Source organism: Sebastes fasciatus, chromosome 12, assembly GCF_043250625.1.
Source record: "Sebastes fasciatus isolate fSebFas1 chromosome 12, fSebFas1.pri, whole genome shotgun sequence".
In the NCBI taxonomy this organism is placed as follows: Eukaryota; Metazoa; Chordata; class Actinopteri; order Perciformes; family Sebastidae; genus Sebastes; species Sebastes fasciatus.
Genome location: NC_133806.1, coordinates 3,304,652 through 3,328,319, shown reverse-complemented (window position 1 = coordinate 3,328,319; position 23,668 = coordinate 3,304,652). Strand labels below are relative to the sequence as shown.

General features: G+C 39.2%; 4 protein-coding genes across 4 annotated transcripts in view; 3 read left to right on the top strand and 1 right to left on the bottom strand.

The window, feature by feature from the left end:
- Positions 1–1,835, top strand: part of LOC141778354 (myelin-associated glycoprotein-like) — a 39,804-nt gene extending 37,969 nt beyond the window's left edge. The window contains exons 9-10 of the mRNA XM_074652573.1: positions 759–858; positions 951–1,835. Coding sequence (XP_074508674.1) covers positions 759–858; positions 951–1,379 — 529 coding nt within the window. The 3' untranslated portion in view covers positions 1,380–1,835. The remainder of the gene's footprint in view (positions 1–758; positions 859–950) is intronic.
- Positions 1,836–3,478: 1,643 nt separating this feature from the next.
- On the top strand, positions 3,479–10,203 carry LOC141778360 (B-cell receptor CD22-like). Its single transcript, XM_074652580.1, has 10 exons — positions 3,479–3,756; positions 4,477–4,833; positions 5,699–6,001; positions 6,109–6,372; positions 8,344–8,622; positions 8,722–8,818; positions 8,916–8,957; positions 9,048–9,104; positions 9,801–9,978; positions 10,131–10,203. Exons 1-10 carry the CDS (start codon positions 3,723–3,725, stop codon positions 10,170–10,172), a joined length of 1,653 nt encoding a protein of 550 aa, XP_074508681.1. The 5' UTR covers positions 3,479–3,722; the 3' UTR covers positions 10,173–10,203.
- A 746-nt stretch (positions 10,204–10,949) lies between these two features.
- On the top strand, positions 10,950–14,256 carry LOC141778370 (free fatty acid receptor 2). The gene is made up of 2 exons (XM_074652599.1): positions 10,950–11,822; positions 13,283–14,256. Exon 2 carries the CDS (start codon positions 13,287–13,289, stop codon positions 14,205–14,207), a length of 921 nt encoding a protein of 306 aa, XP_074508700.1. The 5' UTR covers positions 10,950–11,822; positions 13,283–13,286; the 3' UTR covers positions 14,208–14,256.
- Positions 14,257–15,267: 1,011 nt separating this feature from the next.
- lim2.5 (lens intrinsic membrane protein 2.5) lies at positions 15,268–20,238 on the bottom strand. Its single transcript, XM_074652611.1, has 5 exons — positions 20,020–20,238; positions 18,360–18,571; positions 16,218–16,367; positions 15,858–15,992; positions 15,268–15,432 (listed from the first exon to the last, which is right to left on the bottom strand). The coding sequence occupies exons 2-5, from the start codon at positions 18,535–18,537 to the stop codon at positions 15,371–15,373; spliced, it is 525 nt and encodes a 174-aa protein (XP_074508712.1). The 5' UTR covers positions 18,538–18,571; positions 20,020–20,238; the 3' UTR covers positions 15,268–15,370.
- Positions 20,239–23,668: the final 3,430 nt, after the last annotated feature.

Here is a 23,668-nt window from a genome sequence, read left to right as displayed (position 1 = left end):
CACCTCTTCCTAACATGCAGCGCTGAGTGAACTCTGGCGAATGGAGTGATGTCATTCACTTTTACAAAGAGAGAGTGATATTGATTAAATGTCATCGGCGATTCTGACCTGTGAAAATAGAATGGGGGTGCGCATAACTTCCCATAAATAGAGCGAGGGCAAGCGACATGTTGCTTTGCCTGTTCGCTGATGCACGGAGCAGATGAGGACATCTTCATTGGGAAAAACTGAAACAATCTGATGTTCGCATTGCTGCCAGTTAGGAAGAGGTGTAAAATGAAGTTTGCCTTTGTAGACTATTAGGTAAATCCACTGCCAACACTGGTGGGTAATACTAAAATAGGTTTCATGTCAATTAGCACTTATATAACAGACAATCATATCCCTGTAGCTCCTCCTTGCAGAGGCAGTTTGTCTGTGTTTGCCATATGTTGTTTTGATTTTCAAGACTATTCTCTGCTGACATATTACATGATTTGTGGGATTTTCTAATAATTTGTTCTAATCCACATGCAACTTGAACACATATGACTCTTGAAAGCTCTGTCAGTTTATTTATTTCACTTCAAAAACTCATGCCATTAAAATGCTGATTGCCAGACAAGTTTAAATTCATTCCCTTGAGATTAGTTTCATTTTCTGCTCCAAGTTTTTAACTTTCTCTGTGATCAACAGTTTCATCCTGTTGATTAATAAATGAGAAAAAAAGATGACTCAGATATACAATTGTAAGTTAAATGTTCTGCTGTATTTTCCAGGGCTCAGAAGACTCAGCGTAACCTTCCGAAGAGTCAGTGCACAGGTGACACCAGCGCAGTTACTATGAGCCAACCTCTAACAAGTGGAGAGGGAAATGAGGTACTTTGACTTAGAGCCAGGCAGTTTTCTACTTAATTAAACCGGATTAGCAGAGTATCTGTGCAACTGATGTTTTCTCTTTAACTGCACAGGTACCAAACACAACAGAAGAGGACATTTATGTGAACACCAACGCACTGAGACAGACAGATGTCGCCCAGCCTGCAACTGTCTCTGAGCCAGACAGCGCCAACTTGCCAAGCTCTGGACCAAACAATGCAGAAGGAGTCAGTAAAAGCTCAGAGAAGAAAAAGGAAGGAAATGATGTGATCTACTCTTCTGTGAATTGGAAGACCAAGAGCAAGAAGAAGACGAGAGAAGACTGTGTGGACATGCATCAGCCTGTTAGATCCCATCTGGAGGAGGAGAGCTGCATGGTGGGAGGCACGAGCAGAAGCTTTGTGAACGCATCAGAGATGGGAATTCTATACGACACAGTGAAGCCTGGAAATGTGGAGAAGGAAGTGGAAAGTGAATACGCCCAGGTTAAATTTAAAGACAAGAGTTCTATGCATAAATAAAGCACAGCTCTATATTGCTGTGCTAAGTTTTGAAAGATAATTTTCAGACTGTCTTACTCTCTTGTATGCATGCTTTCTATTATATATATATATATATATATTGTATGTATGCTTTATATTATATTATGTAATATAATGTATTATATTATATTATATATATACTATACTGTATAATGACTGTGCAATATCATTATCATTATTACTACTCAGGTGTAATTCATACTGTGTAATATCATTTTCCACTTGTGCAATTTTGTTAATAGTCTGTTTATTGTCAATACTGTATATACTGCTTTTATACTTCCTTCTATTTAAATGGTTCATATTTTGTTACACTTTGTTTAGCTCTTTTTTTACTGTGTTAGCCGATGCATCTTGTTTTTTGCACTATCCTCTTTGCTGCTGTACACTTCGAATGTCCCCACTGCGGGACTAATAAAGGAATATCTGATCTTATCTTTCTTGTTTTGTCAACTATGAAAGAAATTTTGTTTCACAGATTAATATGTTCCTATTTAAGTTACTGAGGTTTTTAAGATCTTGACAGATTTATGTGTCACTGAACTAACAATATTTTTTATCACATTTTAAGTGCATAATAATGAAAATAATGATGACAATTTTTCACAATTTCTATTGTGTTAATGTATAATAATTAGGGCTGTCAAAGATAATAATACGCGTTAACACAAATTCATTTTAACTTCACTAATTTCTTTAATAAATTAACACAACTTGCAAATTTTAGGATGGAGCAGGCCAAACTACAAAAACATAAGGAATCCATCGGTACCAACCATGTCATCCTAGCTTGTCACAAAGGAGGATAAATAACGCTCCAAACTTGTGCAAAATTTTGACGAGGAAAAACTGAAATGACCATTTTTAAAGGGTCCCTTGACCTCTAACCTCCAGATCAGTGAATGTAAATGGGTTCTTTGGGTACCCACGAGTCTCCCCTTTACAGACATGCCCACTTTATGATAATCACATGCAGTTTGGGGCAAGTCATAGTCAAGTCAGCACACTGACACACTGACAGCTGTTGTTGCCTGTTGGGCTGCAGTTTGACATGTTATGATTGGAGCATATTGTTTTATGCTAAATGCAGTACCTGTGAGGGTTTCTGGATCAATATCTGTCATTGTTTTGTGCTGTTAATTGATTTCCAATAATAAATATATACATACATTTGCATAAAGCAAACATATTCCCCCACTCCCATGTTGATAAGAGAATTAAATACTTTTATCGCGATTAACTATGAACAATCATGCCATTAATTGCGATTAAATATTTTAAGCCCTAATAATAATATAAAATACTGTATATTCACATTTAGTTTCTACTCATATAATGATGATGCTATGTGTAAAGTGAAGGAGAGGCCCTGCTGTTTAACATTTATTTGACAGTGTGGCATATTTTGTTTAGCCTATTGAATTATTTTTAACATTTATTTTTTTGTTCAAACTGAACTGGCTGTAAATATATAAACACAAAGAGAAAGCAATAATATATTTTATTTTGCAAAAGTAACAGTCTACATTCTCCTTTATGTCTAGAGTTGCATGTGTGTATTCTTCCAAACCAGTATCTGAACGTTTCCATCAATCTCACATTCTGTATTCAATTTCAATCTTTAAATGCATTTTACCCTAACCACGGTGTTTTAAACATGTACTGTGCAACAAGTGTTTCTTATACCAGATTTTAGAAAACAGGCAATAGAGCCTCTCTTTCAGGTTTTCTCACCGTTCAGGCCGACTGCTTTAAACGACCTCAGCAAGTTTCCTGTTTGAGACTGAATAGAACAGAGGGAGGTGTAGAGGGGATTAGGTGGTGGTAAAAAGGTGGGCTTGAGCACACACATCATTGCAGATACATTCATGCAGCAGCTCATCTGGCAAGGTAAGCCCTCTTGTCAATATCACTCAAAGAAAACTGTGAAACCAGAAACAATTTTTCAAATTCTCAAAACTACTGTCATAGTACTTAGTCCTACATTGTGATTTACTGTTACAGAACAATAGTCTGTGGTTGTGATTCACTGAAAATGAATCAAACCTTTTGGTGCTTGAGGTTTTTAAGTGTCAAAAAATGACTCCTCTAGATGCTTTGCAGCGACATAATGACTTAATAATATATGACCGTTATTTACCATTAAACATCTGCTCAGTATTTTCAACAGTTTCCTGTGTCACAGTGTAAAAGAGCATCGTAATTATACATCACAAAATGATCATAATCTAATTGTAGTAACATTGTTACAGCGGCTGTGTTTCAGAAATTGAGAGGTCAAAAGGTGACTTACTGAATGGTGTACTGCGACTACTACTCTTCATGGAGACTGCTCATCTGTTAAGCTTGTTTACGGGTAATATTGAGCTTTATGTGTTTGTTTTTCTCTGTTTTTGTTTCTTAGTAACATTAAAACATAAAAAAGATAACACAATAAGCTAATTTTTCTTTATATTAGTCACATCTTAAAAAGGACTATACCCAATTTCTGAGAGTTTGGCCTAAAAAAGTAAAAAAGCAACCTCAAACCTGCATAGTTTTCAAATACAAATAAATGAATATAGCAATTACTGACACCCTTCATTACTACGATTATTGTTAGAACACTGTGTAGTAGATAAATAATAGGTGGAGCTTTTCACTACCTATAACAAAAAGTCATAATTGTGTAACAATGGAAACATACATTGCTTGATAATATAGTAATTAATAAAACAGTAATTACAGTTTTTCTGATATTGTTAAAAGTATTGCCACACATTTTGTATTAACACTATATTTGCAATGTAGCGGATCTGCATACAAAAAAAAGTGTGATGTATGGTCCTAATAATATATTGTTTCTGAGAAGTCATTGCTTTTTTTCATGTCACTCTGGTGTGGTAAGTGGCTCTAAATACTGCAGCAAACTCAGCTTTGTGGTTAATCGGATCTCACAGTCACATCTCTCTGTGCATGTCCTTTGCGTCACATATTTTATTTTCTCATTCATCACCAAAAGTAGCATCACGAAATTGAACAACCACATCTCTCTCTCTTCTCCTCCTCCTCCTCCTCCTCCTCACACCCCACAAAGTCTTTTCAATGCTTCAGCAGGTGAGAAGCTGGAGCATCGCTGTACCCACAACAGTTACCGCAGTGGAGGGGAGCTGCGTTATGGTGCCATGTCAGACACAACATCATTCTCGGGTCATCTGGTACCAGTACCATATCACCCATTATCCCGTGGTGTATGACGGGGACCGCCCAAATACAGAGGAACACCAGTTCAGAGGACGCACCTCAGTACCGGGTGAAGCTGCAGAGGGCAACTGCACCCTGATGATTGATAATGTGAAGAAGGCAGACAACAACCTCAAAGTTTATGTTTGGATCAACCCAGACTCCAAAACAACTCAGAAATTCCATCTTCAAACTGTAACTATCTTTGTTGGTAAGTATTTGTAAACTTTAATTTAATTTAGAAAATCAAAGTTTGAAAGTAAAAGTTTGCAGGTTACATTCATTAATAAAAACATACTCTACCATGCAAGAGTAACAGAATTAGGCTGCACAATTAATCCAAAAATTGCAATATGGCCTACTGAAATTTCCAAATTGCAGGGGGCGCAATATTTGTTAAAGCTGAAATGTGTGTCAAAATACCATTTAAAATCAAATATTGTCGAGCTGCAGAGATGTCCTGACTTATACATCATATTCTACAGACTAAAGAAAACATCTTTGTTTGGAACAGATCCCTGCAAAAATCACACCATAATCATTTTAATATGTTTTTCAAGGAAAATGAGAATAATTATGTAAAAATTATAATTTTCTATAATATCACAAATCATATCGCAATTGCAATATCGGTCAAAATAATTGCAATCGGGCCTAGATATTTTTTCAAAATCATTCAGCCCTCGTAACAATTTCTTAAAGCGCCCAGGAAACACCACTGCACCTCACTTCACTGCGCCACACGCACCTAAAGCATGCTAACAACACAGTTTAACATATTGCAGTTTTCCTCTATACTTGAACTCACATATCCACATTATTAAGTTGTTGACTACGCTGAAAGCTACACAGTTACTGATCCTAAACACCACACACTTTACCTTCACCTTACCCAACCTGTGGTCCATGTAAAGCAAAGGGAAAACCTCACCACCTTTAAACTTCACATACGCCATTTCTGTAATAGTACATTTCATTCACACAGTTGTTAATCTGGAAATAATGTTATTTTTTTATATATATATATTTTTTATATTTTCCTGATTTTTCCAATATCACTTTGTTTTGACTTCCAGAGAGAAAAGCTCCCTTAATCTCCATTCAGAAGCAAATAGTGGATGGGGAGATTTTGCAGGCTAATTGCAGCGTTAACTTGTACTCCTGCCCTTTCTCACCTCCATCCCTTCATTGGAACATAAGTCCATTTCTAAAAAACTTCACTTCGATGACTTTCAATGAGGACGTACAGGGTCAATGGTCGTACACAAAGACACTTAAAGGACTGGCAACATATGAAATGCATAAAAGCAAAATGTTGTGCTCTGCGAAGTTCAGAACCTTCACCACAAGGAGTCGACAAATTACACTCAACGTTTTATGTAAGTGATACAGTTCACCAGTTCAAAGTATACAGTAAATGACAGAAGTACATTTCCTTGCCAGGTCTTACTATTTTATCGTACATTCTGATTTCCTATACCCACAGATGAACCTGTGACTGTGACCCTGACACTGGAAAAGGAACCGATAGTGGAGGGTGGCAGCGTCACCATGGAGTGTGCAGCTAACTGTAACCCACAACCACACACCTACATATGGCTGGAAAGACGGATGGGTCAGAACAACGAAATAACTTCAACTGAGAGGAAAAGGCTCTTCGACAACATCAAGCGAGACACTTCTCTCTCCTGCATCGCGTACAATGACATTGGCACGGGGAAGTCCAACTGGTTGGATCTGGGTGTTCAATGTAAAGAAATATTACATTCTATTTCCTCTATTGCATCAGAATTTAATGATATAATCTTACTTTCTTAGGGAATACAGTGCTAAACATTAAACACCAATGAGTTGCTCTGCAGGCTACTGAACAACACCACCAGAGAAATTAACACTTAACAGGCAGCAGCCTGCATGTGGGTCACTCATTAACAAAAGCATGCTCTGCAGCCAAACATTGTTCAAACCCACACAACATTATTTTATATTATTGTGGATGTTTCCAACATACCACATGTCAAGCTGAAGTTTGGGAAATGCATAATGATGGATAACAAATTTTAATATTTCACCTTATCATACAGCTTCAGTTAAGAGTTGGAACAACTTGACACAGAATATATAAATACATATACTGTACATATGTATGAGATACTGTCAGCAGAGTGAAATAAGATTATTTTAACATGTTTAATACTACTAAGGCGTAAACAAAAGAGGTGTAAGTTAAGGTTAAGAGGTACAACAGTTCACACAGTTTGGTTATGAAAGAGACCAACAAGAGATTTTCATCTGTTCTCTCTCATATTTGAGCACTTATTTGGTTGATTACTGTACCAGAACCACACATGACACCTATTTAACATATATAGCAGAGATTGACTCTGCTGATTTTAATGCCAACATGGAGCCGAAATAATAGAAAAGAAACAACTGTGCAACTCCATCTGCTAAAAAGATGATGTGACTGCATTGAAATCTCCAGGACGGATTGTAAATGGACATTGAGGTGATATTGTTTAGCATAAGCAACAACATTTGGGAGCAGGAATAACTCTGTAGCTAGAGCACTGAAACCAAAATACAACATACATCAAGCACCAACACACACCAGACAGAAAGACATCTCATGCCTGTGTAGCTACCCAACCATGGGCATTTCCAATGTTGGCAAAACATAACACAATACAATACACAGGACTTTGTGAAACAAAGCAATGCCCAGTGGTTTAAAAAAAACAAGCTTTACTGATCATTAAAATAACTTGGTCTGGAGTGTTGGTGTTAAAACCTCCCAGGGAAAATAGCGATGTGTTGGTCGCGAACGATCCGGTTCATTGAGCTGGCTCTTTTAAGTAAACGATAAGAGCCGGCTCCCGTCCCAGAGCCGTTTTTTAAAAAAAAAATTCTTGAATTAATTCAAGGCAGTATGACAGGATGATCTTCTCCGCACCACGTGCACTCCATGCACTGACTGTGACTGAATGTTGTGTTAATGACGTCCGTGAGACCAATCAGGTGATGACAGACAAGGATCACACCATCAAGCAGGGAGGTACAGAGCATGAGGAAGTGGAGGAGAGAGAGAGAAAGAAAGAGGAGTTTGGTGCGCTGCGGTGCGGTGCGGTGCGGTGCGGTGCGTTGCGTGATGCGTTGCGTGATGCGTTGTGTGGTGCAATGCGTTGCGTGGTGCATACATACATACGATATAATGATGAAAACCGTACTCTAATTTTAAACTCGGACCTCTAAACTCGGTAATGCCGGGACAAGTCAGGCCCAGTGCATCCATGGCCATTTACCACTTAAAGTATCAAAAGTATAAGTACTCATTATGCAGAATGGCCCATTTTCAGTATGATGTATTTTATATTATTGGAGCTTGTAAAGCTGGAGCTCATTTTAATTACTGCTGGGTAGCTTCATCTATAATAATACATCATCATTTAATCGTTGATTTATGTTTTGTATTAATAAACTGAATCTGCAAAGTAACTGAAGATGTCAGATACATGTAGTGGAGTAAAAGGTACAACATTTGCCTCTGAAATGTAGTGGAGTGGAAATTTAAAAATAGCATAAAATGGAAATACTCAAGTATAGCACAAAAAACTAAAAATTGTACTTAAGTACAGTACTTACGTTCCACCACTACAATAAATCCAAGATGTCAGAGAGGTTTGATTACTTGTTAAATAGCCTTTTCGTTCCATCTTTCCAGATGCCCCAGTAATCCTACCAGAGTCCTCGTGCCACCTGACAGGGGAAGTTGTGCATTGTGTCTGCCAGGCGGAGGCGTCCCCTAATGCCACTATTAACTGGGCCATTGATGGAAATGATACTCTTCCATCCTCCTTCAGCATTCTTTCCACGAATAACAAAAATGTAGTCTCTGGGGAAATAAGTGGCCCAGCTCAAAACCAATCTAACTTATCTTGCACAGCCACAAACTCACTGGGCAGCGTCATCAAACAGCTGTCTGTAGATTTCTCAAAAACATGTAAGTTACATTATCATTACAAACTACACCCAAAAGCAGACCAAGAGTTATTTTTGTGTGTGTATCATATTTACTAATTAAGTTATTTTCCTTTTACAGCCTCTTTGTATATGTGGTTGTCACCTTTAATACTCCTAGGAATTGGTTTGTCCTTTGGATGTGCGATGTTGATTTACAGAAAATATTCTAGAAACAGGTTGGTAGATTTCACTCTTTGTCATACATGTATGAATACTGTAATGACTGTACTGCTATGATATATAATATTTTTACTGTTATTATATTACCCACAGACAACCACCAGGCTCCGTGTGCAACACTGGTGTCCTTTTAAGGTGTGAAACTGGAATTTAGTGTTTATACTCGACAATGATTTATTTCAAATTTGCTGAATTCAAATCACATTTTTGCATCTTCTTTTTAAGGACACACGGTTTATCGGACAATGTCCGGCAAGAACAAACATACAGCAGCTTTCAAAGGTAAATCAAATTACTGTTTTCTCAATAACAGCACAAATATTTGTCTTTAAGTATTGATATGATATTGAGTATGTAGTGAGGAAAAAAGTCAGTTATTTATGACATGTGAGTATAGCCTATTTTATTTTTGTCTCTCCTCTAAGACTTCAAACATACAAAAGTTAAAGGTTTTTGTCAACATGGGCCATGTATTGATGTGCAGAAGATTAAAGGAACCATGTGTAACATTTCGAGAGTTGTATTAGCAGAAATGGAAAATAATATTCATAACTATGTGTATAATCACCTGAAAATAATAATTGTGTGTCTGTTAGCTTAGAACGAGTCCTTCATATCTACATCGGGAGCGGGTCATCTTCACGGAGTCCGCCAAGTTGCTCTGCCATGTTTCTACAGTAGCCCAGAACGGACAAACCAAACACTGGCTCTAGAGAGAGCCTTTCACATTTTTATGTCACCTATGGGCCAACGGTATTATGGTACGGATGGCGAACAGCGTTTTCACGGTTTTGCACTCTGCTGCTCACGTTACCGCAGTCTTGGAAAGGGAGGAGTGAGCGGAGGGGTACTCAGTTGGTTGCAATCTGCAACGACACCACTAGATGCCACCTAATCCTAATATACCTAAATTAAAGGAGATATTTAGAGCATCTAATTTGTTCTCTGCCAATTTCCCTAACCCCCCCTTGCTATTAGATCACAAGACGAGGACGCACAATCAGGCCACTGCAGATCCGAGAGTAACCCTGAGGAGGACAGTCCTTCCTGTGTTTATGACAATGATTTTTTGGAAGAGATGAGCAGATCAACCAGAGCGCAACAGCACCAGAGTAACGCCCCCCAAAGAGAAGGCGAAATACAGCCAGAGGCAAAGGTGCAGTGAGATGTGACTGATGATAAAAGCTATGCAGTGGTTCATAACAGAACATTGCTTTTCTCCCCACATTCAAAATGTCATTTCAAGTCTTTTATTCTGCTTTTATTCAAGCACTGAGAAACATTGAAACTATACTTTTGGTTTCACAGCGTCTGGATTGCAACATGGATGATGTCTATCTAAACGGCTGATCAGAGGGTATCTGCTGCTGCTCTCACACGGTAGGGTCCCTACAGTAGTCCCCACTTAAGTGCATTGCATAAAACAAATGAATTGGTGCCACATTTATGTACTACATAGTTTCCTTTTATCCAGTTTCGTCATGCTTGAGTTGTATAGATTCAGATTTAAACTAGGGCTGTCGATCGATTAAAACATCTAATCATGATTAATCGCGTTTGTCAATAGTTAACCGTGATTAATCGAAAATGAATCGCACACTTTTTTATCTGTTCAAAATGTATCTTAAAGGAAGATTTGTCAAGTATTTAACACTCTTATCAACATTGGAGTGGACAAATATGCTGCGTTATGCAAATGTATGTATATATTTATTATTTGAAAACAATTAACAGCACAAAACAATGACAGATATTGTCCAGAAACCCTCACAGGTACTGCATTTAGCATAAAACAATATGCTCAAATCATAACATGGCAAACTGCAGCCCAACAGGCAACAACAGCTGTCAGTGTGTCAGTGTGCTGACTTGACTATGACTTGTCCCAAACTGCATGTGATGATCATAAAGTGGGCATGTCTGTAAAGGGGAGACTCGTGGGTACCCATAGAACCCATTTACATTCACATATCTTGAGGTCAGAGGTCAAGGGGACCCTTTGAAAATGGACATGACAGTTTTTCCTCGCCAAAATGTTGCGTAAGTTTAGAGCGTTATTTCGCCTCCTTCCCGACAAGCTAGTATGACATGGTTGGTGCCAATGGATTCATTAGGTTTAGTTTCACATGATGCCAGTATCTTCACTCTAGCTTTAAAACTGAGCAACAACCTTAAGTTGCGTCAATGCGTAAAAGAAATCAGTGGCATTAAAACAAATTTGCGTTAACTCGTTATTATCGCGTTAACTTTGACAGCCCTAATTTAAACATATCATTCGTATTGACTTGCAAAAGAACTTACATACAGAGTATTGTCTGTTACAGTTTTAAACACAAAAGGGTTCATGTTTATTTCCTGTTGCAGTAATAACTGATGTTAATGTAGATAGGATGACAGGAAGGAAATCAATATTCAAGCTGTTCCCAAGCAACAGAAGAAAACAGACCGACATGTGCAGCTATTCTGCGTTCTGTTGCTGGAACCACAAATGTCTCAAATTGCTTTCTAGTACTGATGCCACACTGGACTTGAACTCAGAGAAAGACGTCTTAAATTGAATGCCTGCGTGGAAGAATAATTGGTTTATCTGAAATGATGACTTATTCTCCGAGCTTGTGGTGTAGGCGTAACTTCGAATAAATGCAGGCTCATGGCTTGATGCGACCCAAACCTAATTAGTCATGTCAGGGTTTATCCCTTCAGAAATCAAGTGGGAGGAAGTCCTTTATTAATATACCCAATATGAAAGTCAACATGTTTTGCATTTTAGTTAATATTAACCAATTGGCGCCTGCTCTTTGCTTAGTGTAGAATGAGTAGAGCAGTGTGTCACACTGGGGTTGAATATGACTCGCTGTTTCCGGCTTATAACTCTTTATATCAGCGCATCTTTGAACTCTTAAGTAATAAACTGTTGTCTATGACGAAAGGCACAGCAAGGCAAACAGCACGGAGCTTGTTTTTTTTAAAGCCTTAACATTTTTGAAAACTTCTACTTGGGTAAGTAAAGATGTTTATTTATCAAACCTTGCACCACAGATCATTTTTTGCTTTTGAAATTCCAGATCTGGTGTTTGGAATCTGAACTTGAGGGCTGACTGTGGCTCGTTTGTTTTGGAATATTTCTGTGATCGGAGTCATGACAAGCCACTTTCCTAACTCACTTTATTAATTCTCATATTATAGAGAATTATATTATCATAGAAGTCGCCTGCAAACACATGAGGTAATAAAATTATCTACAAGAATCCTGAGAGAAACCTACAGATGCTGATTTTACTTCTTTCAAATGTGTTTGACCAGATACATTGAACAATTCCTGATAAATGAACCTATAATATTGCACCATAATTAATAATTTAGTTGATGTCTAGTGACTACTACCTACAGTATTATCTGACAGTTATAGGGTAACTTTGGTATTTTTCAACCTGGACTCTATTTCCCCATGTTTTTGTGTCTAACTGACTAATAGGGACAACAGTTTCTGAAAACTGGTCCAGTATTGAGGGAGAGCGCTGTAGACGGCAGCTGCTCACAGGCTGCAATATGGTGCTATTGGGGCAAGCTGGCACCGTCATTTACGTCCACTAAAAGTGCTGTCATGACTGGCTCTGATGTTATTGTCTGACATTATGGAAAGAGTCTCGCTCAAGGAGAAGTCTTGTTCTGAAATCTGGCGAGGTGACGTGTTGCTAGAAGACAACGGTAGAATAGTGGAATACATCCATGGTGGAAATGTGAGTGCCAGCTAGGCAGAGTTTTTATCGTGTTGGAGTACAGAAAGTGTAGCTTAGTGTTATCTGAACGATTTTCAATGCCATGGCTGAATATTTAGATAATTTCCACAATGTGGATGAGGTCTTTGAATTCAATGGCCGCCCGTATTTATTTGAGCCAGAGTATACGGATATTCAGATTTCACAACGAGACATTTCCTTGAGCGGGACTTGGACACAATAAAAAACAGACTGGATCAATGAAAGGTAAGAAAGATGTTATATTTCTCTGTAGTGTCTTTTTCATGATGCTGATAATAACAATCCGAGCCTGTCGGTGTCAAAAACAAGCACGTTTAGTGGACATAACGGTACATTAACGCTGCTCACCTGCCCTTGCAGCTTGTTTTGTGGCTGCTGGTTACATTGTTATCCCTCAATACTGGACCAATTCCACAAATTGTTGTCCCTATTAGTCAGTTAGACACAAAAACATGGACAATAGGGTCCAGGTTGAAAAATACCGAAGTTACCCTTTAATATTATGTGGTTGTTTAAACAAGTTTTATATTCCCTCATAATCTTATGTATCAGAAACAAGCTGAATGTTTCTTAAATCACACACATGGCTTCACTGGTTTATCATTGTCACGGGTATCAAAATAATCTGTAATTTTTAACCACCTGTCTCAGCTACTTCATACATTTTGATTGGCGTTTGTTTACTTCCTTTGGTTTTAGGGTAATGATGGAGGCATTCGTGTGGAGTGAGGTCCTTCTCTCAGTTTACATCATTTCCTTCCTCATCGGCCTGCCGGCCAACCTCCTGGCTCTCTATGCCTTCAGCGTTAAGATCCACTCCAAGCCGCTTCCCACAGACATCCTGCTGCTCAACCTGACTGTCTCTGACCTGCTCTTTTTGATTGTCCTCCCTCTCAAGATGTACGAGGCAGCGTCAGGCATGGAGTGGCATTTGCCCAGCTTCCTGTGCTCCATCACCGCCTTCACGTTCTTCTCCACAATCTACACCAGCTCCCTGCTGCTGATGGCGGTCAGCGTGGTTCGCTACATTGGGGTAGCTTTCCCCATCACCTATCATCAGCTGCTCAAACCTGTGTACGCGATAGTTATCAGTGCTGTTATTTGGTTCATTTCTGCAGCACACTGCAGCATTACTTTCATCACCCAGCACCACCCATCCCTGTCTACTAAAAACTCCAGCATCTGTTATGAGGACTTTACAGAGAAGCAGTTGGAGATCCTCCTCCCAGTACGTTTGGAGTTTTTCTTTGTGCTCTGCCTGGTACCTCTTCTGATTTGCGTTTACTGCTACGTGCGCTGCATCTTGATCCTGTACAGCCGCCCCAGGATTTCCCGGCTGCAGAAGCAGAAGGCCATCGGCATGGCCTTGGGGACACTAGCTGTGTTTCTCATTTGTGTGCTGCCATACAACTTCTCTCATTTACTGGGCTACTTCCAGGGCGTGAGCCCAAAATGGAGGTACTACACCTTGCTGCTTAGCACCTTCAACACCTGTATTGATCCCATCATCTTCTACTTTTCCTCGTCTGCTTTCCACTGCAATAGTAAAAAGTCAATTTTCAGGAAGCCCGCACTGACTATTGCAAGATTACAAAGGCAGCCTACAAGCTCTGGCTCAGTGTAAAATACCAACACATTCTCATCCCAACTCATACATCACACATACTGACGCTTTGTCAGGATCCCTTGGTGTCGCTTTCTAACCTATGGCGCTCCACAACGGTTGCAGTAAATACATGGTTAACATTGTGAATGCAAACAAAAACACTTGCTTAGGTTTAGGTAACAAAACCACTTAGGAAAAATGATCGTGGTTTGGTTTAAAGTTACTAAGTTTGTAAGGTGAAAATGAAACTTAACGTTGTGAACAGAGAGACAAACAACACGTTGTTGGTTTCACGCGGGACACAAACAGCGGTCTCCTGGCTGAAAGCCCTGTGTTTGATGGACCTACCCACCACCCCTCCCACCTGACCTATGTGTGTTTTTTTCAGCACGTTCTCATCCCAACTCGTCACATACTGATGCTCTGTCAGACGCCTCAGCGTCACTTTTTTCAAACAGTTGCTTAGGTTTAGGCAACAAAACCACTTTGTTAAGCTTAGGAAAAAACAATGATTGGGTTTAAAATTACTACATTGTACAGGGAAAATGTGACTTAACGTTGTGAACACAGGACACATGAGACACAAACAGCGGTCTCCTGGATGAAAGCCTTGTGTTTGTTGGACCCATCCGCCTCACCTCCCAACCTCCGCGCGTGTCTTTTCGCTCTTTAAACTACTTTCCCTGAGTGTTTACTGTTGCTGGTTTACATCGTAGTTAATGGAACGCCCGGCTCGTCTATACTGGTTGTGAAAGGGTACCTAGTGCGGCGGTATTGAACGCCGACAGCTATGACAATTTCACACCCTGGGAATGAGAACGGGCTGTATATACATATCCAGCTTCAATGTTATTATTGTACTGTATATTCTAGACATTATATCAGAATGTGTAATGCTGTACAGATTGCTTCAACAGTTCAGGTCATTTATAAAACCATGCCTCACATCTATGTTTTGCTGGTTACTAAGTAACAAAACTTTTTGTTGTTAAGGGTGATCTAATCCTGCTCAAAGGGACAGAGCTGCTTTCCATAACAAACAATTGTAGATTATTTTATGACAAAACCACAAGACATGTTTGCTGCATATGCAAAATTCCAAATTTTATTATTTTACAGTAAATTCTCTATTTTTGAATGGGAATTGACATCCTCTGCGCCCTTGACACGTTATTTCCTGTTTAACGTGGGCCAGCCACTCTTCTGCACTCATGCATTCTGTAGGCACACATGTAGAATATACCTGCAAAACAAAACATAGGTCATATACGATGTTTGATTACCACAAGGGCCATTTCTATGAGTTAATGGCACAATAACAAACTGTTTTTTGATGGCAGGACATATATTTTGAGTTTTCTGGTGTAAATAAATGTTAGATTGAAAACATATAGTTGGCATTTTCATGAGTGTAAACCTGATGAGACTGTACTAACTAAGGAATTTCTGTAAATAAAATTTCAAGAAAATGAAAGTGTTCATGTGACAGCATTGCATTGGTGATTTTAGGATTTGCTTTTCAAGATTTGACAGAGTTGTTGTAAGATTTTTGGAACATTAACAGTTTTCCTCAGTTTGCCAGAACTGTGTAATATTCATATAAGAACTCAAACTGATTTTGTGTTTCAGCAAGTTGTAATTACACCAAAATCTTTTATTTGAACAAACCTGCAAAGAAGGTCATGAGCAGCGCCACCCAGCCTAGTATGTAGGACCAAGAGAAGCGCCAGTCGCCAAAGCGCTTGCCCAGGAAGTTCACAGTCACTCCAGTGTAAATGGCCATTGCAAGCAGAACAAAGAGAGCTGGCATGGTGGGCAGAGAGTGAAGCATATTCAAATTAATATTGGTAATAGTAACGGTCGTCTCAGTTGGAAGTCCCCAGGTGAATCTGCTACAGAGTTTCTATGGCAGGCCTTTGTCTGAGATTTACATGACATGCAAATTGACTAAATAATAAACATCATTCACAGCAGATGTAGAAAACACAATTATTAGGACATTATTTGGTTACTGTGTCCATGACTCACTTGAAACAAAGAACATGATCCCAGCAGCAAATGAGCGGTTGAACCTCTCAAAGGCCGAGAAGTGGGCAAAGGAGAGGATTCCTGCGATGATGCCGGCAAAGCATGACATGGCAGAGAGGATCATGAAAGCACGAGTGGCGTTCCAGTAGGCTGAGGACGAGTAAAACAAGGGAGAGAGAGAATTCTATAAAGATATGTGCAGATGAATAACACAGTTTCATACCAAAATGCACTGGAAATGAATCAATTTCCAAATATTTCTACTGACCCCTTAAACGTGAACTCAGACACTTTATTCCACATAACTTTTGCCCTTGAAATAGTAAATTGTTCCAGTGCTCTGCTGGACTCACACAGCAGCAATCATTAACGCTGTCATGCTGTTTGAAGGCAGGGAATCATAAAACCGTGAAATGTAGTGGTCAAATTGCACAGGGAAGTGTTTTTACTCAAGAACACTCACGAAGTACAATTTTGAGGTCTGATTCTTTGACTATTTGTGTGATTTTTATGCATTTTTATTTCATCCTCTCTAACTTTCCACATAGACAAGCTGCCAAATGTTGTTGTTTTTGAAATGTTAAAATATTTACAATGAATAAAGAATCACACAGTGTATTATTACTTTTACTTCAGTAAGACACTTTTATTGGCGTACTACTTTTATATTGTGGTATTTTTATTTTTAGCCACACGTGTGTGTGTTTCGAGGGATGGCAATGTCAGTCTGTCAGTCGATCAGTCCACCATTTTGGTCCAGAATAAAATATCTCTGCAACTATAGGATGGTTTTCCATAAACTTTTACAGTTTCCACACAATATATCCAAATGACTTTGGTGATCCTTGATTTTTCATCTAGCTCAGGGGTCAGCAACCTGCGACTCCGGAGCAACACGCAGCTCTTTAGCTCCTCTCCAGTGGCTCCCTGTGGATTTTTTTTTTTTAATTAGTAGAAATGAATAACAGTTTTTTCTTCACATTTTCATTTTTATTTATCATTGTTGTAGGTCTATGGTACGATGATCAGACTGAGAATTAGGGCCACATTGAGGAAAAAAAATAAATCTGAGATTACGAGAATAAAGTCATAGGTTTACAAGAAAAAAGTAGTAGTATTATGAGAATAAAGTCACAATATTATAAAGTAATAATTTTCCATTTTATTTTGTTTTTTCTCGTAAAGTTATGACTTTATTCTCAAAATCTCAGATGTTTTTTCCCTCAATGTGGCCCTAATACTCTGTAGTACATTGTCTCTTTGGCCCTCACTGCTTTAGACTTATATACTTTATACTAAGACTATAAACTGTTACCTTCATCACAATGCTCAAATGTTTGTGGCTTTTTCTTTCTTTTTCTTTTTCTTTTGCCCTAAAATGGCTCTTTTGATAGTAAAGGTTGCTGACCCCTGATCTAGCGCCATCATCAGGTCAAAATTGTGGTTTATAAACAAAGACCTGCAAAACTAATAACATTCCCATCATCAACCTCATCTATACTTTGTATTCAGTGCTAATTAGCTAATTTTAGCATGCTAACACGCTAAACTAACTTGGTGAACCCAGTAAACGTTAAACCTGCTTGGCATCAGTACGTTAGCATTGTTAACGATTGAACTGGTAACGTGACTGTAGACTATTGGGGGGCGTTCCAAATCGTACCCTTTTTCTTTTTTCTTTAAGTACAAACTGCAGCTGCCCTTACGTAGTACGTAGGCTACTGTTGCATGCAGTATGCGTACGATTGGGAGATACTACTTCGCCGTAACATTGCGCCCTGAACGTTGACCCTCTTGCTCATATATCTGCTGAAAAGCATGCTGGTTTGCATACTGCAAAATGTGACGGATGTAGTAGGACATCCTGGTATTTTTGGCATATTGCATTTGACATTGTATGTATTGGGACATAGTAAATCTTTTTCTGGCATAGGCTACTAAATAGTAGGGTAGTATTGGTATTGGAACGCACAGTTAGTCTTGTTAAGTGAAAGTATTTTTCCACCACTGTTGCTGTCGTCACCTCAAGAAGTTCTTGTTATTGTACCTCAAAAGTAAGATAAGTAAAGCTAGGCTCTGGTGAGAGTTGATGTGCCTCAGGGAGACACAGGTGAATATAAAAGAAGACATTTTCCAACTTACCAATGCTGTCAGTCTGCATGTAACACTTGCCGGACATGCAGTACCTCCACAGGCCCTGATGGGCGAAGCTGCCAGACAGACGGTACTGCATCCAGTAGTCTGTGGCTGTGGAGACCACCAACAGGATGTTCCCCACGATGGCACAGAATAGGCCCCCTCCCATGAAGCTGTGCATCATGAGTGACACTGTGACAGTGGTTACGGCTTATGCACTATGCAAAAAGAAAAGAAGATAGTTAGTAATTTTATAGAACGGGGGGTGTATCTTTAGTTTTAATGTTTATTTAGTAGGAATCGGATTAAGGAATGGCCTGAAGGAGTGTATGCAGAGGCAGGAAAAGACACATCTAGGAGCTGCCAAATGCAGTCAGTCTGCTGTGATACAAGCCAACATCGCTACCGGTGAAAATGGGGGCTTATCTTTGCAGGTTGGAGCCCCATGATTTAAGTATCTAATGAAGGGAAGACATGCATTTACTTTTCCTGTTTAGATTTATGCAGCAGGACTCGGGGCTTAGACCACCATCCCTCCTGGCACACACCATCTACCCTAACCGTTGCGTCACCTCCTGGCAACAGTGTTGAATTCATACCACTACATTTCCTCAAAGATGACAGAGAAATGTGTTATCAGTTATTTTTGTCTGCTAACAGCAATATTTGCAGTTCCTCATTCAAGGGAGATGCTGACCGAAGATGCACCAGGATGTTAGAGCTATCTATGTACACATATCAGTTTGCTTTGACCACGCAGTTTGCTGTAACAACAAAGCACAGAGCTGATCATGAGAGCTGCCGGCCTGGACGGAGTAATCATACCAACCAACCACAATACGATCAGCTCACAGCAACATGTGCTCTCTCACTCTCTCTCTCTCTGTTTGAATATGTTTTTTTATACTCACTACTGCAGTTAAACAAGCCACAAGTATTTAAGTTAAACCCAAATCAGAAAATAGCCAAAGACTCACACATGACTCATAATGCTGTGAAAGACAGTGATGGCAGATACAAATGAATTGAATATCGAACAAGGTTTTAAAATGAGAACAATGACAGTTGCATAAACACAAACAAATGGGATTATTTTTTGGTGAATTAGTCCAACTCCTCAATGATAACCTGATATAATCAAGTTACCGTGGTTCCCCTACATGTGTGTAGCTGTGCAGACTGTAATTAGCCATAATCTGTTTTTGACAACAACAAATTGATATGAACTAGAAAAATTAGTTAGCATATCACAGCAGGACAAACATCTGTTACAACCAGGTCAAACTTTTTGCCCTCAGAGACGACATACACCATCCACAACCTTTGGAGGAGGGTCTGAACATTTTAGATTTATCTGGACATGTTAAAAGGAACCACATAGATGTGATCTTGAGACATGTATTAAGTAAAAATAATCTATGGGGTAATGATGAAATAATATAGATTTTGAACAAAACAACACACATTTATTTAAAATATGGACATTGCATGTAAATGATTTGAGCTACAATCCTGAAAGCGTGTCACTATCACATGATGAAGGCCCTCTAGGCCCACCTGTGTGAGACATACTCTCCTTAGTTAGCGTGCCATGTTTCTACTTTATTATATTGACTCCCAATTCTTACCATCTAAGTGGCATCAGCAATTAACAATATCATCTTACCTGAATTCCTCAGGATAAATCAACCCTCTTCAAGTATCAGCCTTTCCTCAGGGAAAGTGAGAGAGAGTGCAAGCCAGGAGTGAGCGAAACGTCAAAGAGGAAGCCCTAGGCTGAATTCCAAAAAGTTATCCCCTCCACTTTTCTGTCGATGGAGGCAAAATCCTTTAAAACAATCGGCACAGAACAAATGCACTTGAGCTGCAGGGCCAAAAGCCACGTGACTCTTTCACACTGAACTACATGGGAGTATTTTGGGGGGGTCAGGGGAGAGGGGGGATGGCGTTGGATGGTGATGGATGGGGGGAGGGTCTGGGTATACGGGGCCGCTGCTCTACAGTCCTTGTCTGTTGTTCTATGAGGCATTCTGGAACTGTGGATGTGCAAAGGCTTGCAGTACTGCTGTGGTCAATGGAACATGCTGAAGCGCACACTTTCTTTCAGTGTGGCTGGGGTGTGGTTATGGGGACACATACACGCTTAGAGCAGACACATGACCGCAGAGATGCTTCAAAAAAAGAAATGTCACACTGCATGCAGAGTGTGCTTAACATGTTCACTCTGAATATGAAATGACATTGTGGAAACACTTATAGCTGCCCAATACTGCATAAAACACATATACTGAAATATTGTACACCTATACACCAAGAGAGTGGATCATATCAGTCCAGTTCTGAGGTCTCTACACCGGCTCCCTGTCTCTCAGAGAATTGATTCCAAAATACTGCTGCTGGTTTACAAAGCACTAAATGGTTTAGGGCCAAAATATATTTCTGGTCTTCTGCTATGTTATGAACCATCCAGACCTCTCAGGTCATCTGGATCAGGTCTGCTTAGTGTCCCCAGAGTCACAACTAAACATGCAGAAGCGTTCAGTTTTTATGCACCAAATATCTGGAACAAGCTCCCAGAAACCTGCAGGACCTCCAACTCTGAGTTCATTTAAAACAAAGCTTCAAACTTTCCTGTTTGCTGCTGCTGCCTTTTATTAAACCAGATAATGATCTTATACTGCACTACAGCTTTTACTCTTGTGTTATATTCTATTTTAGCTTCTATCCTAGCTTTTATTTTTTGCTTGTTTTTATTTTCTAATCTTTAATGTTTTAATGTTTTGATGTTTTGATAACTGTTTTAATTATGTCATAATGTTCTTTTGCACTTTGTCGCAATGTTCTTGAATGTTTGTGTAAAGCACTTTGAATTGCCCTGTTGCTGAAATGTGCTCTACAAATAAAGCTGCAATGCCTTGCCTTGCCTATAGTATTTACAATATTAGTATAAACACTGCAAACTATATGTGGCATGCAAAAAATACAATTCACATGGCATGTGTCAAAAACAGTCACAGCTGCTACAATGAGCCGGTTATTCAAAGTTATTAAGTAACATGAGCACAGTTAATATTCAGGGAGGTATATCCCTCTGAGACACCTGATTCCATCTTTATAATTAACTGCCTAATTATTCTATCCACATGAGGGATTTTTGTGAGTAATGCGATTTTATATGTCAAAGATAAGAGGCTTATTTCCGTTGTGGATGCAGGGCAAAAAAATTAAATCAATATTCTTTCAATATTTCCAACTAAAACAAAATCAGCACCGTCTTTAAAGAGCACACAGCTATATGTTTCTACGCTCCTCCCCCTGCTGATTTTGAGTGATTTTTGTGAACGTTCTGATTAATAAATGTAGGCTAAATAAATAATGCTTTGCTTGTGATGACAGTTTTGTCCAATGGGCTCCCGACACTGTGGATTTTTGATGGGTTTCGTGACTTTTTCTCTCCCACTGACCCGCTGGAAATCCCTCCTCAGAAAATCATGTGATGCACACTTTGACTCTCTCAAACACACTGAATAAAATTATATCACTAATACAGGTGATATAACGTAAAATATGTTATTTTATTTTTACTATGTTATTTAATTTTTTCGCCACAACCATCTGACAATCCCCGGAAATTATCTCATAAACCCCCTTGGGGGTCTTGACCCCCAGGTTGAGAAACACTGTATTGAAGGATGAGAGACATGTAATGGGATTTTGGACTCAGGTTTGTCCATCTAACCTCCAATACAATGCTGCCAAAGGATTAACCCTGACAGCACACCTGCAAATCATGTGACCGACGTGATAGAGCAGCTGCATAGAGAGCGCTGCACTCGCTGCCTGATTTAGAGCACTAACGCAAGCTGAATCGTTGTGTGAATTACAATCATTTGGGTCTGTATTTGAATGTGGAAACAGGCAATGAGCATTACATCAAATCTTATAAACTCCCTTAGGGAGTACTCTGCACTGCTGGCCCTGCCCAGGGCGTTGACTGATGTACACAATGATTTCACTGAGTTCTCAGATAGTGAATATGATGATCTGTGCACTCTGGTTAAGGGCCGTGAGAAGCACACCCTCCACAGGAAGTAGCAGGTTAACCATCAGTGGCACATGATAAGGACACACTTGCACTAAACAGAACCACTGTCTCATCCAGAGAGATGTAAAGATGGCATCTGAAATAAAAGAGGGGGGAAAAGACATGATGCAATTGCAGGACGTAACAAAAGTGTAACTGTGGTAAATGATCTCGCACCCAAGCTCAACATTTCTGGCAAGACAAAACGCTCAGCAATGTCACACTATCCTCAATTAGCATGAGCCCTTCCTCATTTCATCATGACAAGCGCTATTTCTTCCTAAAATAAATCAGCATTTTGTGCATCAGAATTCAAAATAGAAAACTTATTTTTAACCTCTTAAGCCCTATAGGCTGCTGGAAGGTGTGGTTCGCCTAGACAGACATAGCCATAATAAATCAAGAATAGCTCCACAACTACCAGGTCCATATGCATGATCTTGGTCTCTGTGGATAGGTAAGACCTCAAGTGTCAGTAACATTGTGACTGTTACTATGCCGGAGTAAACTGTGTAGAACCAAAGGAAAAAAATATATTTTTATCCTTGCCTAAAATGTTTTCTAGATTAGACAGTGGATAACACCATTATAACAATGATACCATGCACAGAGATGTCAGTGAATTCATTCAGCAACTCCTTGACTACAACTGTGCCAAAGCAGATATAAACAACACAAAGCACATAGATTCTACAAAGGTTTTATTCAGGATAGGACCAGGCGGACTCTCCATTTGACCACTTGGATACCCAAAGTACGCCAAATGGATTTTCTACCTCTTGAAAGGGAATCTGGCTATAAAATACTACTGATAGTATGTAAAACGAAATTATGTGTGGAGTTTGCATGTTCTCCCCGTGTCAGCGAGGGTTTTCTCCGGGTTCTCCGGTTTGTGAATGCGAGCGTGAATGGTTGTCTGTCTCTGTGTGTCAGTGCTGTGATAGTCTGGCGACCTGTCCAGGGTGTACCTCGCCTTCACTCAAAATCAGCCCTGTGGCCTTGAACAGGATAAGCGGTTATAGATAATGGATGTATGCTACAATAATTATGTACATAATTTCCATTTTATATACTCCTTTATTTCTATTTTATTTTTTATTTTATTTATTTATTTAAAATTAAACTGAAAATAGAGATGCAGACAGGCAAAGACAGTGACTGCAGCATTGTCAACTCTCATTATGATTATTAAGATCTGTATTTATTGAAGTATTTTCAATTTCCATTGTAC